The following is a 14851-nucleotide window of genomic DNA, read 5'->3' as shown; positions in this document are numbered from 1 at the left end:
AGGTCAGGAGGTGGATGAAAACTTTTGGGGGGTGGCGGTGGGAAAAGCAGTAAATGATACTGGAACATGGCTTCCCTCGCTGAATCAAGAAACGAAACGCTCTTTCCCATGTTCACCTAAAAAAAATAATAATAAAATCAAAACAATCTGTGAATGTTTCCTTTCAGCTAGTTCTGCTCCCCCGTTTGGGTTTGTACGGGAAGCAGATGCATGCTATGGGAGAGTTTTATAAACAGATGCTGGTTAAAGTATCCCTCCCAGTTGCAAAGCTTTGCAAACAGCTTGTGGCTTAAAAAAACTAAATTATCAGACAAGGGAAACTGTCAGTTTCGTGTTGCAGCTTTCCTGTTCAGTTTCAAAGACTTTTTTGCTCCTTATAGGGCAAAACTCTACAGTTCTACTTCAGTAGCATCTTCATTTTAAATTAAGTTGGAACAATAAAAAGGAATTATGTTTTTGATATTTTTTTTTTCCAAAAGTTAGATTTGTGTGTTTGGGTATGCATGAGGCACGAGTCAGTGTTTATTTAGAATTGGAGTTTATTGCTATGGGGATACGTTATTGTATCATATGAATAATATCACAGCAGTTCTACAATTTGTGTTTATAAAGCAGAACTTATTTTGCATTTGTGTGGCATGTTAAATGTTCTGTTTCATGCAGATATCAGAACAACTAATACAATCTGCTAGTTTTACCAAAAAGTTAAATCGGGACAAACTTCTGCATGTGTTGGAGTTGGGGTTTTTCCCTCCGCTTGCCGTTATGAAATAGCATTGTGAAATATCTCCTGGTATACTGAGGCAGGGGGGTTCGGTTCTGTTTTGTACCCTTGTTGCAGCTGGAAAGACATAGTTAACAAAGTGAATGCCCAGATGGACGAAGAACAAGTGCGCGGTTACCCAAAGAGTCTTCATTCCGATGCCAAGCCTGGGCGAGAGATGGAGCAGGGCAGCCCACAGCCACCCAGCCAGAAGAGGGGGGACGAGCGTCCCATAACTCATCGGGAAGGCGAGAAGGGAAGGACAGACGATGAGGAGCTCGAAATGGGTATGGCTCCCCTAATCCTGTGCTGCACAGCGCTAATTTACGGCTAATCAAGGTGGGGAGCGAGAAAAGCTTTCCACTCGCGTTAAAAGAATATCTTAGGACTCTTGGAAAATTCTTGTGCTTTTATTGTCTTTGGTCAAATGAAAAGTTTTCCACTTGTGTTCCCTGTTGTCCTGCATCCTTGCACATTTCCAAGGTCGTGGACTCAAAATCTGTGCAAATTAAGTCATTCCTTCTTTCTTTCCTATGGGAGCGATGGGGAAAATGTCACTGTTTTTTGCAAGACTTGATCTCAGTCTCCCATAAGAATTGATTTCATATTTTTTAGAAGTGTTTTGTTTTTTTTTTTTTAACTTGGGGCAGAAAGTTTCCCAACTGTCCTTAAGGGGCTAAAAGCAAATAAATGTGTCCAGTTTTGGGCATCTCAATACGAGAGAGATCTCGAGGTGCTGGAGCGAGCGCAAAGGAGGGCAACGAAGCTGGTGAAGGGCCTGGAGAATAGATCTGATGAGGCGCGATTGAAGGAGCTGGGACTGTTTAGTTTGAGGAAGAGGAGGCTGAGGGGAGACCTCATCGCTCTCTACAACTACTTGAAAGGCCATTGTAGAGAGGTTGGGGCTGGTCTCTTCTCACAGGTAATTAGCGATAGAACAAGAGGGAATGGGTTCAAGCTGCAGCAGGGGAGGTTTAGGCTGGACATTAGGAAAAAATTCTTCACAGAAAGAGTGGTCAGACGCTGGAATAGGCTGCCCAGGGAGGTGGTGGAGTCACCATCCCTGGGTGTGTTTAAGAGTCGTTTAGATGTGGTGTTGGGGGATATGGTGTAGGGGAGAACTTTGTAGAGTGGGGTTGATGGTTGGACTTGATGATCCCAAGGGTCTTTTCCAACCTGAATGATTCTATGAAATTCAAGGGCAGCTAGTTGTGTTTGTCAGTCAGCCAACAGAGCATCTACAGCTATTTTAAAGTGTGGTAAGTAACTACATTTGGGCAATTGGAGGCCAACTGCTAGAACAGTGTGTTAGAATTCCTCTGTCTTCTGGTCCGGATCTGTTCAGGCCCCTGTGCATTGACTCACTCGGCTAATAACAGGTTGGGAGAAACACTTGACTTGATGTAAAGTTCATCATCGCACCGTGAAAGCAGCTACTGAATAATCTATTAGATCGTGCATGTGAGGGCAGAATCCTTTCTTTGCCTTCGTTTCCAGGTGAGGTTTAGCACCTGGCCTGTAACGGCAGTCACGTGTGGGTGGCAAAATGAGGGAACGATTCAATGACTATTTGTGCTGCGTGAAACAGAAAACAGCTGTCAAATGACTTCCAGAAAATTACAGTGGGTGGGCGGGGGCTTGGAGCACTTCCATGGGTCCAGTAACAAAGGGAAGGTTGACTTAATTGCGGCTGTATGCCTGCGAGTCTAAGAGGGAAGCTACAGACTTCCTTTGGAAGTGAATAAAGACATTAAAAATGTATTACAGTAAGCCAGTCTGAGCTAAAGTGGGCTTTTGAGCAGAGGTGTCCAGTCTGAGTCTGTGCAGCGATGCTCTGCTGTGCTCAAGGGGCCGGGATACACAGCGCGAGCACTTCGTGAACGGATTTATTTGCTGCAGACAGACTCCACCTTCCATTTCTTTTGCACGCGTGGAAATAACCCGGAGGAGCTGGAAGTTAAGTAGTTACTTTTGTCAAAAAGAGACACTGAAATGTAGATACGACTAACGCTAATTCTGTGTGTCTCTAGACCGAGGTGGGATGACTAAGTAGGTGGCTTTTCATGTAGCTAATTTATTTTTGCTGAGGACCTGAATGTGGTAAGGCAGGGAAGCTGGGAGATGAGGCTCCTGTGAGGATCTCGCTTGAAATGCTGACTTGCATCCCATTAAACACGATAAAGGTGGTCTCAGCCTGGTTTCTTGACAGTAGATTTTTGGCTCTGGGTTTGGAACAGAGGCGGGATGTCACGGGGCAGAGATGGAGGTCAGCGGTTCTGACTGAATCTTGGATCAAAAGGCTGAAATCACCCCAAATGGGCGATTTCCTCCCCGGCTGCTGTGTCGGTTCACTCTGCGCAGGTGAAGTCCTCCCTCCCAGAACAGCCAGAGTCAGGTACCAGCTAACGCGCACGCAGATGCCCGTTTGGGGAGGAGGTTTGGTAGTCCTGTGCTTCCCCACAGCTATGTTCAGCTGCTGTTTCATGTTCTGCTGACCTGATTTTTCAGCAAGTCCCTTTAGTGGGACTGAACTAATTGGTTCACATCAAAGTGAATTCTACCCTGAAAAGAAAAGTCCTCGTGGCAGGTAGAAGGGAGCGTGAGGACCAGTAGCCCCTGACCTCTGTGCCTTAATTGGAATTAACAACCAGAGTAATGACTCGACTGCCCTGGCCGTGCTGCGGTCAGCTGGGAATGCTGCTGTCTCACAGGTTCCTCAAATGTTTTGGGGAGGAACACTCAGCCCGTGGTGACGGCAGACAGAGCGGTGAGTGCCAGAGCTGGAATACATCAGAGCCACATCCAGCTCGGGGTGAGGATTAGGCTCAAAGGAAAGGAAAGCAAAGGATATATTTTTGAAAGGGCCTGTTTTTCTCTCATTTCTGCTTTCCTCCTGTCCCGACTGTCCCCGTCCCTGACATGGGAAGCTTGCCTCTTGTTGAAGCGGAAAGTGGCACGGAGCTACCGACCTGCCGTGGTGTAGTTTGGCTCCCGGTGATGGTCTGATGGCTGCGTGGCTGGGATGCTGCTAGAGATGCTGCCCAGGCGTAGCAGAGACACGAGGGAAAGATGATGCTTAATACAGATGCAGAGCTGTTTGTTGTCTTTGTGTCCTACATGTATCTCAGTGAGGTATGGCCATGCTTCAGCACCGGTTTGTGCCCCAGCCTTGGGGACGAGGAAGCCGTTTGGGCGGCTGTAGGAGCATTGCGCTGCTCTGCCCGGCACCGCTCCAAATGGCATTGAAGGCGCGTTCCTCTGAGAACACGCGGAGCATCATCTGCCTCGAGCCGCATGGAGTCGATCCTAAATCCCTACTCGGCATGGAGTTAATACAGCTGCTCCCCAACACTGGGAATCTCAACTGGTGACGCTGACTTGTGAGAGAGTACACTGATAACTGTCCCTTTTCCTGGCAGATGCAGGAGTGATTGAGAGAGAGGAGAACTTGCATTCTCAGAAAGACCCTGTTGTCCAGGAGCCAATGGTAAGTAACGCTGCCCTGCCGTTATCTGGGTGCGACCCCGGCTCTGAAGGAGAATCCAGCTGTCCCATTTATGTCGATGCTTTCCCAAGAAATTTCTGTAACACGCAACTCCAAACCCCTTGGTTCTGGAGGGATTCAGAGGGATAACGAAGACTGGGGTTTTTGTTTTTAGAACCATTAACAGGCTTGAGGAGAGTGCAACTGAAGTGCTACAAGCCAGCACTTCCTGCTTTGCTGGTGAAGGCAGCAAGGCTTCAGGCTCCCAAGGGGATGTCCTGGTATTCACATGAGGCTTTTCTTGTCCAGATGCCAGATGATGCTGCAGATCCTGCCCAGGATCCCAATAACCAAGGTGAGGATGAGTTTGAGGAAGCTGAGCTGGAGAGACCTGACTTTGAAGAGAAGGTGGGAGGTTTGGAGAAGTTCAAGGAGCCCAGCGTGAAAGAAGACTCTAAGGAGAAGCCACTGAAGGTGACTGACATGAGGGCAACCAGGAGGGGCCAGGGAGAGATCCCCAGCTATGAGGGGGGGAGGCAGAGAGCTTAAGGACTCAAAGGAAAACATCACGTTCCTCGATGGATACATAATCCCACTGCGAGGATACGGCAGGCAGGAGAAACCTCTTTGAGTGCGAATCGGTGGGTCGGTCAGTGCCAGAACTTGTTCTGGCCCTGTCCTCTCTGCTTGTTGAAGTCAACCCCGGCTTTTGCAGCACCTACGTGGCTGGAGAGACATCGAACAGGAGATGGCTCGCGCCACAGCTGTTACTGCAGAGGTGTTGCATCGCTTCAAGCACTTCAGGGACCAAAACCAGAGACGATAATATGGGCCTGTGCTCGGGGTCTGGTCAGTGGGACGGGTAGGCAGCAGGCTCTTGGCAGCAGTGACGACACGTGAGAGCTCTGCCTCCTTGTTTGCCTGCCTGCAGATGGAATCCATTTATTTTTGCAAAGTGCTGCGTGCTGTCTGAAGCCAGGCTCTGCATCAGGGAAGCGCTAGCTTGTTTCGACTGGCAGCTGAGCGTTGCTTGTTTTTAAAAAAGGAGCGTCTCATCTGTCAGGCTCTAAAATCATGATTAATAGCGAGGTTTAAAAAAAAATATAATAAAAAATCCAGGCCAATGCAATCAAACAAGAAAGATGCTGGCGCCAACAGAACACCACCTCCTTAAGATTAGTGAAAAAGTGGAAAGAATTAGTGACATAGAATCGTTATGGTTGGAAGAGACCTTTAAGATCTAGTCCAACCATTCGCCCAGCACTGACAAGTTACCACTAACCCATGTCCCGCAGCACCATGCCTACACATCTTTTAAATACCTCCAGGGCTGGCAACTCAACCACTGCCCTGGGCAGCCCGTTCCAATGCTTGGCAACCCTCACGTAAATAAATTCAGCTAGGGCTGCGCTGTGCTCCTAAAGCTCTGCCCTAAATAACTTGGAGATTCCCTGCAGTCCTGGGACTCGATGCAACAGCAGCCCTGGTCCTGCAACCTTCCTCCTGGCAGGAGCTGGGCAGTTGCTGCCGGCAGATGGGAAGAGGGACTGGCTGGAGAAAGTACAAGTGGAGTTTGGGTTGCCTTACTGTCTCTCTGCTGGCCCCTGATCTCTAGCCCCGTTTTCCAGACCTGGGCCTCTAAAGCCAGGGAGCTGTATCCCTGGCAGCGAATGGAAGTAGGTTGGGTCGCTGTCAACAGTGTCTGACTTTCTGCGTGTTTCAGGATGCTGGCAGACCTGCCAAGGCCAGGGAAGACCCAATGGATGACTATCAAGAAGATCAGGAGCAAGAAATTGTACGACACCAAGGTTCTTCCTCTTTCCCTCTCTGGTGTGGTTGTTACCTGGGTATGTTGGTAGCCGGGAGCTGAGTATGGCTCAGCTTTTAGGAAACCAGATGTGAGCACTGACTTCAGTCTTGTCTCTGCCTGCTCAGTGATGTGGGTCTCCAGAACAAACCCGGAGCCCTCTTACCTCTGCTCCCTTCTCTTTTTCAGCGGTTCAGGGTACCCTTTATGCTCTGTCTCCCCTCCTCATTTCTTTCTGCATCCGTCTGCAGCAGTTGAGCTGTGAGGTGCTTAGCAAACAGCAGCTGGGCTGAATTATGAGCTGTGCTGGTGCAACGAGGCAAGGTCAATGTGTGTTTCTCCAAGCATCACCCTGGGTTCATTCCTGTGGTGAGAAATTCACTGGGAGCCCTGTCGTCTGCTGCTGCACAGGCCCTACTGGGTCTAGCCTGTGTCTGTGGAAGAGCTGGGGAGAGCCACACCTGTGCTTTGAGGAGGGTCGCCAGCATGTCCAAGAAAAGTATGGCTGGCAGAAGAATGTGACCTCCCACTCCAGAGGCAGAGTGGGAGGTGAGGCCTTGGTTGGGCCACAGTTGCCAGGAAACCACTGCTCCTCTATTTGGCTGAAAACAGGTATTATTGGTGTGTCTCAGAGCCCCAGGACTACTGTAGTCAGCAACAAGTTGGCATTCCTCTAGGAGAAAGATGGGAGGCCACCAAAGACCGAGAGCGTGACTACTAGAGAGGATCATAGAATCATAGAATTGCTGAGGTTGGAAGGGACCTTCAAGATCATCAAGTCCAACCTTTAACCTACCCTGACAAAAGCCACTTCTAAACCATGTCCCTAAGTGCCACATCTACCCTTTTTTTAAACACCTCCAGGGATGGTGAATCCACCACCTCCCTGGGCAGCCTATTCCAATGTTTAATAACCCTTTCAGTGAAAAAATGTTTCCTAATATCCAATCTAAACCTCCCCTGACGTAACTTGAACCCTGGTGCCTTCTGGCTCACATAAATAGAAATGAAGGGTCCTCTTCCAGTTTTGTTCATCCTCTCCTTGCCCTTTGTGAGTGGCTGCTGCTGGCTTTTCCTGCAGTTTCAACACGATTGCTGAGGAATTGAGGGTTTGGGTTGTCTGCTGGGAATGAAGGAGGGGTGGAAATAAGTGGGCAGAGCAAAGTTGATGTTGGGAGCTACCCTTGCCCTGCGTGTAGAACCTGGCTTGTACACTGGATAGTTGGGCCTAGAAGTGCCAATGGAAGCTGTGCCGGCTGCTGCACATCGTGGGTGCGATTTGTTACAGTTTTAGATGTGGTAGATGTAGGATATCTTCTTCTACTTGTGTAGCAGTGGCGATGGGCTGAGGTGTTAAAATTGCATTGTAATGCCAGGATATTAAACATGCTTAAAATGAACAGGATCATCATGGCAACGCAGGCTTCTTACCTCTGCGTCTTGGCCAAGTGGCTTGCCAATGACACCTAAAGGACCCTGGCAGAGGTGGATTCTTCCCTGTTTTCCCGAGTTTCCCAAGCTGGGCTGCTATGGTAGAACAACTGTACTCAGAGGCAGCATGGCACACTGCTGGGTACGGTCTCCTTTTCCAGGCCTTGCTGATTTTTTTTTTTTTATTTTTTTTTCTCCTTCCTGGCTGTTCCCTCTGCACCCAGGAGGATCATGGAGGTGAGGTGGATGACAATGATGACCTGGAGCTTGTCCAAGAGCAGAAGGACCATGCAGGCATACAGGGAGCTGATGGCAAGAAGGATGACTACTACTGAAAGATGCTGAAGGCAAATGGAATACGCTAGGAACGAGGAGATGGGAACTCCTCCTGGGAACTGGCTCCTGTATTAAACACTGCCCGGAACAGAGGAAGGCAGGAGGAGGTACCTGTCTTCGCAGGCACGGAGCAGGGAGCTTGCAGATGTGCATTACATCCACGTGCCGGGGGCCGTTGCTGCCCCTCCGGTCACTAGCATGGAAGTGTTCTCAGACTGTAGGAATGATTTTTATTCTGCTGCTTCTCTTAGAAGCACTTTTTTGACTTATTTTGTTCTCCATCTTCTTGTTTTCCTTATCCCCTCCCAAGCTGGAGAGTTTTTCTTATTTTTTTTTTTTTTAACCCCCTAGGCAGCGGAGTTGTGACTGGACTGGTCCTTGGACTTACTCGACTGATTGCTAATACAAAGGAATTTGTCTTCATAAAATATTTTGCTCGGTAGTGTTTTGTTTTTGTTTTTTGTTTTTGTTTTTTTTTTTTAAAACATCCTTTGCTCCCATCGGAGTAAGGTGGAGAGGAAGTTAGCCTGGTTTTTGTCTGGAGTAACGTAAGGGTGATAGCTAACCATCTCTCTAAGGGTGATAGCTAACCATGAGCACCAACAGAAGTGACCATGTGCCAGCCAGTGGCGGGGGGGGTGTGTGGGGGGGTGTGTATGTGTGTGTATGAACGACTGGATCCTCTCCCCGGTGCAGAGACCCTCCCCAGTGACTCAGAGCAGACCCCTGTAGAGTTCTCTCTTCCTTGCCGTTGAGCTGTGACTGTCCTGCTGGGCTTGGAGCCTCCCCATCTAATGCTGCGCATCTTGTCTTGACATCGCTGCTGTGCCCTGGGTCCCTGGAGGTGCGTGGGCTGGCCTGAGCTGGGACAGGCTCTTCTGCGACGGTGGCAGGGGCTGCCACGCAGAGGAACAACTCCAGCGCTGCAGCAACATCTGCAGATCACTAGCAGTGAACGACACACTTCGTGGCACAGCCGCCAGTCCCTCGGATGGGATACTCTTTTCACTTTGTGTAGCATTTTGTCATGGATGCCCCCAGTGGGACACGAACAGAGTCTGGGAAGGGCCAAACCATCCACTGCTTAAAGCTTTCAAGTATAAGTAGCAGGATGGGAGCAGGCCTCCATTTCTGTGATGCTCAAACCTTCCTGCTGCTCAGGATGCAGCTGCAGCATCCCAGCAGAGCCAGGGCTGCCCTGCCCTCCTCCGGCAGAAGGTGTGGGAGCGCGTCCCAGCCTCCTCCTTCCCTCTCTTCCTCACATACTCACAGCTTTCGGCACCTCCCGAGGTGCCCTGTGTTGTTCAGGATTCCCAAAAGAGCAAGGAAGGCTTGATAAGGGTGAAATTTGGTGCACTGGAGAGGAAAAAAGTAAGGAAGATTATTCATGGTGGTAGATAGCAAGGCATATTTGGAGCCCGACTAATGCAATTGCATCCTGCTCAGCTTCTTCCCAGTCTCCCAACATTTGACAGGGAGCTAAGATAAATTTTGCTCCTTCTAGACAGGGGTGATTTTTTTAATCAGCAAGTTGGGTATTTTCTAGAGTTCTGCTGATTCAGTAAATGGAAAGGTGTGGTGCTTTACTTAATTCTCCAAAACACATCTTGCCTGACCTCGGATAGAACGAAGGAATGGGTCAGCTGGAGTCCCTGGGATTTAAAATAGAGGCGGCTGAAAGGAGAATGGGTTTCATTGTGAGCTTTGTTCCCTATTTGATTAGTTATGTTTTTTTCTAATCCCTTGTTCTGGGACGCATTTTGTAAGCACTCCTAGGCACTTGGAAAAAAACAATATTTATTTCCCAATAAGGTTGGTCTCTTTCATTCAGACAGTATCGATTTTTTTATTTTTTTTTTCTTTAGTCTGCTGGTTCTAGTGGAGCTTGAAATTAACGTGTTGTAGGACTTTTTGGTTTGTTGTTTTTATTCTGCTTGTGTTTTCTTACCAGAGCAATCAGCTCTCAGCTAAGTTAAGACAGCCAAAGGCAGAGCACCCAGCCGCGGTCACTCCAGAGCTGGCAGCAGCAGCTCAGCTCCGACCCATCACTTCAGATGAGAAGAACTTTCTCAGGCCCGGAAAGGAGCATTCAATCTGCAGAGCATTCTTTGTATATCCCTTTTCTTCTTTTTCTCCCAGCTTTCTCCTGGATCAGAAATCCAGGAGTGGTCCAGCTCCTATTTAAATTAAGCCATTTCCCTTGGGAGCTTCAGCAAAACCCCAATTTATCAAGAGTTGTCTGATCTTTCCAGCTTGTATAGCTCCCGAGAATAGCCTGCTTTAAGTGTAGAGCTCTTGGTGTGCGCACAGATCTCCGGAGAAGACAGATGCTGTTCGAGGGGCTCTATACTCATCACGCCAATTGGTGTCTCTGTGGGCAGAAGGAGCAATGGTGCCAGAGGCAGGAGAGTGGCCAGAGGAAGAGGTCTGCTAGCCAAGTGCCGTAGCCGCTCATGTAGCGCCGAGGAGCTTGCTGCAAAGCCATAGTGGAATTCAAGATATCCAAAATGACTTGAAATGGTTAACGCTGCTTCAGTGCTTTGTATTACCAGCCTTGCCGTATGATGCAATGCTTCTCAGCCTCCGCTGCCTGCTATAAATAGCACGTTCAGAATAGATCAGCTGGAGTCGCAGTTATGGGTTCAGATGCATCCTCAACAAAAACGCCTCCAGCTCTCGGCTGGGAAGATGTCACTGTCCCCCCGGTCAGCGCAGCATCAATGACCAACGCGGTCTGTGGCGTGAGCTTCAAACCTGCGTGTCCGAGCTGCCCAGCGAGATGTGTAGTGCAGCGCTCTGTCTGCTGAACCTCACTCCCTCCTCTTCCGTGCTTCGCTTACCCCCTGGCTCTTGGAGGATGGAAGTTCAGACCTTGCTGGAAGTGAATCAAGCTCTGGAAATAGAAGCCCGGTGGGGGTGAGGCTGCGTGCTGATTCAGAGAGGCTGCGGGAGCTATCTAAATTAGGAGGCAGATTCTCGGCTGTCGCATGTCCAGGATGAGTAATCCTCAAAGTTATGGCTTGGAGGGAAGCGTAGCAGCTCAGCCCTAAATGTAAAGCTTCCCTGTGAGGAGGATGCTTTAGCAACCATATGTCGTGTGCTGCCCTTAGCTGAGAGCGAAGCATCTCTGCTCTAGGGATCACCTGCCCCGGCTGTACCCAAGACTAAAATTAGCGGAATGTTCCATAAATTGTTAGCTGTGGGTGGTTAGCGCCGCCTCCTCTGGCCGATAGCAAGTTGCCCCCATTTTAATGCTGGTTCACCGTTTCCTCTAACGGGAGGTGAAACGGGAGAGAGTAAACCCAGTGGAGGAGAACCAGAAAAGCAGAAAACCTGGGGCGATGCCTCTGTCTGGAGGCCTATAAAGCCATAGGGGATGTTACCGATTTTTGATACGCCGCCTGGGGGGGGTCGCCGCTTAAAGCAAATAACAGCGCTTTGCCTGAGCAGCGAACTATTGAAGCAACAGGCGTGAGAAGCCCGGGCTGAGTTTTATTGCAGGCTGGGGCACAGAGGAGGGTTTTAGGAAAGAGCTGGATTGCTGAGAGAGCAAACGACGAGACAAAATATTCACATGAAGCCAGTGCTGGCGGGACTCACCAAGCCAAAGCATGTGTTTTTCCTTGTCTCTTGCATAAATAGTTACCTTTCGCTCCGAGCCGTGGTGCGAGGCCAAGGGGTGCGGCGCACGATGAGGTGCAGTTAACCCGTAGCGGTGTTGCAAATTTTTTTCATGGGTTGCTCTTTATTTTCTCTTTGGACTCCAGCAAGATGATGTAGATCAGGTTCCTGTAAACAAATATATTTCCAGGGTTCCCATGATGTCAAAGTATTAAGTGGTTTGGCCACATCTTTAGCCGGATGATGAGAATTAATGGTACATTCTGGGCCCTTACAAATAAAGGCATGGATGAGGAAAACATATGCCTGTCAATTAGGTAAATGAAATCTCTGTTTAATGAAGCCCACTTCTCTGTAATCCACTTCTTACTTGGAAACCTGGTTAGGATTATTAGGCTCATTCATTTACATGGCATTTCTTAGGGGTTAAAATGTGACAATCTAATAGGAGTTTAATGAGATGTTTCTCTAAGACGTGAAATAGTTGGAGAGGAAAATGCCCCAAACCCTTTTCTACTGTAGGCGTGAGCTGTCTGCACATCCCCAAACGAAGAGTTTCTCTCATTTCTGGTTAAATATATGATTTAAGAGTAACAGCTGTTTCTATATAGCTTGAGTAAGACTGGCCGTTGTAAAACGTAGGGATTAAATATGAGCCTAACCCAGAGGGATGGCGTATAGGCCTGCCAGGGAAGGAGCATCCTTCAGCGCTCCCTCCTCCTTTGCCCCTTGCAATAACGTACGTCTGCACCTCAACCCCCGTCTCTCAGTGCACTTGACCTCCTGCCAATTTTGCTGCACTCTGTGCTGCTCTGGTGTTAGAGAATGTCGATGCACGCGGAAAAGACGAGCTGGGCGTGAGTATCGCTGAGAGGGGTTGGGGTGTTCCGTGTCCTCGCATTCATGTGCCTGAAGAAAATCTGGAAATCAAAGGAACATGTGTTTATCCAGATGTCTTCTTGTAAAGAAGGCTGTGGGTCTCCAGTACAAGGGTACGTGTATGTGCCAAAGGGTCTGAGGATGACAGTGATGGCACAAGGATACGCCCCACAGCTTTCATGATCGTTTAGGGCAGTTTGCTGTTCTGTTCTACAACAAACCTGTTCCAGCCTATAATCACAGAACCAGTTATGCTGATCATAATAAGTAAACGGCTAAATGGACGTCAGTGGGCAGGTATACTGCTGCCTTCCATCAGTCAGAGCTTCAGGACTCGAACCCAAAGGGAAAAATATGATTATCTCCTCCAATTCCTGTTGGTTTTGGCAGTCTTTCTGCGAAAGACATTTGAGGAGGCTTCCATCGCTTCGCATGAAATGAGGGATCTCTGCTCAGCTTTTTTTCCCCCTCTTCCACGACTTCAAATGCAAGTATGGAATTAAGTCCAGAGCCGAGTGATGTGGCACAAGCGATCAGGTGTCTTCACCGTTTTCCTTCCCGGTACCAAATGCCAGACCCTTCTGTTGGATCTCTCAACAGAAGAGCTCAAAGTGCGTTGTGAATCATAAGCACCGTCAGAGGCTGGTGCCAGATCTCTTCCCTGAGCACTGGAACCACGACAGCTCTGGAGCGCAATCTGCTCGTCTTAGTAGTTAGGAGAACTGCCCAAAGTTTAAGGAGGCAAAACTTGCTTGGTTTGGCTCCAACCATCTCCTGAACATCTACACGTTTCTCAGGAAGGGCTGTCAGGCCTTCAGCTCTGTGTCCCAGCTGGAATTTCCACAGGTAAGTTTGCCTCAGCCACCAAGAAGTGCCTTCAGCAGCGCAGCACCTCCTGTTGTTCTGTGATAACCAAGCGTTTTCGGAGGAGAGCAGCCATCGCTACAACTTTAGCATCCTTTTCTATGCTGGCCCGATTTTTTTCATTGATTTCTGTTGATACCCCCGGTATCAAAAGAGGTTTCTAGCAACTTTCTATGGGCTCGCAGACCCCTTCTCCCCCCAACATTAAATCTGGTTAAAAACTAGATGTGGAAATAACTTATGAGACAATACTTGCTATTGTTAAATTATGTTGAAAGATTTCCTTAAGAAACCGTATACTTTAGAAAGTCTTTCAGACAGGAACCGGTGTCCTGATGTGAGACCACTTGGTCACGTTGATGTTCAATGCATCGGAAAACAAAACTATTTAAACAGGTTCCATGTTGCTGCAAATTATACTTTGTATATATTCAAGTATCGCCTTCAATGAAGTCCAAGGTGTGTGATTTGTGATTGGTTTTTGTTTAGGCTGTAAAATAAAAACCAGCTTCAGAATCTTATTTTTGTTATACTTTAAACTTCTATAAGAAAATAAATACTTTTAAAGAAAACTTACATAGTAATCTGTAGATCGTGTATTTCCAAATAGGTAACACAGTGAAGAAAAACTACACCGCTGGGTTTAGGCACACTTCTGGGGTTTTTAACCACGTAACGTGGTAATTGTTCTACTTCACATGTTAAATATAGACAAATGCTTATGTTCTGCTATAAAAACGGGAACAGGACACTATGTAAACAACAAAAAACCCCACAACTTTTTGCGTGGAATGAAATCTGCACCTCGGAAACGGCAGGCCTTAAAGCAGCTTTTACCAATTTAACTGTTCAAAGAATCTTCAAATGTTGCTTAGGTTAAGTATGTATTTTATTACTGTGTCATTAGAGATCTTTTGTTTCCACATTTAGACAACTCTCGACTTTAGTGTAAAGCTTTCAGTGTTGCTCAGAATGCATGTCGGTGCGATGCCAGGCTGGAGCTCGGCTCTGTCTCCTTCAGCCCTCGTCTGTGCTGCAAAATAAGCAGCTGGCTGTGGGTCAGACGCATGGATGGTGTGTTGGCCCTGCTGCGGGGAGGGGAAAGGGCCTGTGTTAGAAGACAGGAGCGAGAGGAGGATCTTTTTCCTCTGCTCAGTGTGCGCTGAGGCCTGGCAGCTTCATCACAGCCATGGGCTGGCCTGCGGGGGGACTCATGCGTTGCATCCTTGCTGTGTCTCTGAGTTCCTGGTCCCGAGGGGTTAAAACAGCCCAGGTCTGCAGATATAGCCGTTGGAAAAACAAAAAAACCAAAACCAACCAAAGAAATAAAGCCCCACAACCCAAACACGTACCCCCCACTTCTTTGAACAAGGTCCGCTTCAGCTGAAGGGGAACTCTGTAAGATGCCCTGGACCAAATCTCTGATGGCAGCGGGACCCTCCCGAGCGGTGCCCGGTCTCCTGCTCCCCCGGGGCCGCGGCTCCGCGGAGCGCAGCGGGGGCCGGGATGCCGAGCCGACCCCCCGCCGGTCCTTACGGGGGGACACCCGAGGACGGTCCGGCGGGGTGTGCGGATCCTCCCCTTCCCCCGGCGGGTGCGGGTCCGGTGCGGGTCCTGCCAGCGCTGCGGGTGCTCCGCAGCCCGGCGAGAGTTAACGGCGGAGCCG

At 48.8% G+C, this 14851-nt stretch overlaps 1 protein-coding gene across 2 annotated transcripts in view; it reads left to right on the top strand.

Annotated features, from left to right (window-relative positions):
* Nucleotides 1-9650, top strand: part of LOC141751897 (uncharacterized) — a 35676-nt gene extending 26026 nt beyond the window's left edge. Inside the window, exons 10-14 of one of the 2 annotated variants that reach the window (XM_074609485.1) lie at nucleotides 842-1050; nucleotides 4183-4250; nucleotides 4557-4721; nucleotides 5971-6042; nucleotides 7710-9650. In XM_074609485.1, coding sequence (XP_074465586.1) covers nucleotides 842-1050; nucleotides 4183-4250; nucleotides 4557-4721; nucleotides 5971-6042; nucleotides 7710-7820 — 625 coding nt within the window. In that variant the 3' untranslated portion in view covers nucleotides 7821-9650. Of the gene's footprint in view, nucleotides 1-841; nucleotides 1051-4182; nucleotides 4251-4556; nucleotides 4722-5970; nucleotides 6056-7709 lie in introns of both variants that reach the window. The other variant, XM_074609487.1, reaches the window with a different exon arrangement.
* Nucleotides 9651-14851: the final 5201 nt, after the last annotated feature.

This window comes from Larus michahellis, chromosome 16 (genome assembly GCF_964199755.1).
Source record: "Larus michahellis chromosome 16, bLarMic1.1, whole genome shotgun sequence".
Classification (NCBI taxonomy): domain Eukaryota; kingdom Metazoa; phylum Chordata; class Aves; order Charadriiformes; family Laridae; genus Larus; species Larus michahellis.
This window is presented reverse-complemented; position numbering and strand designations above follow the sequence as displayed.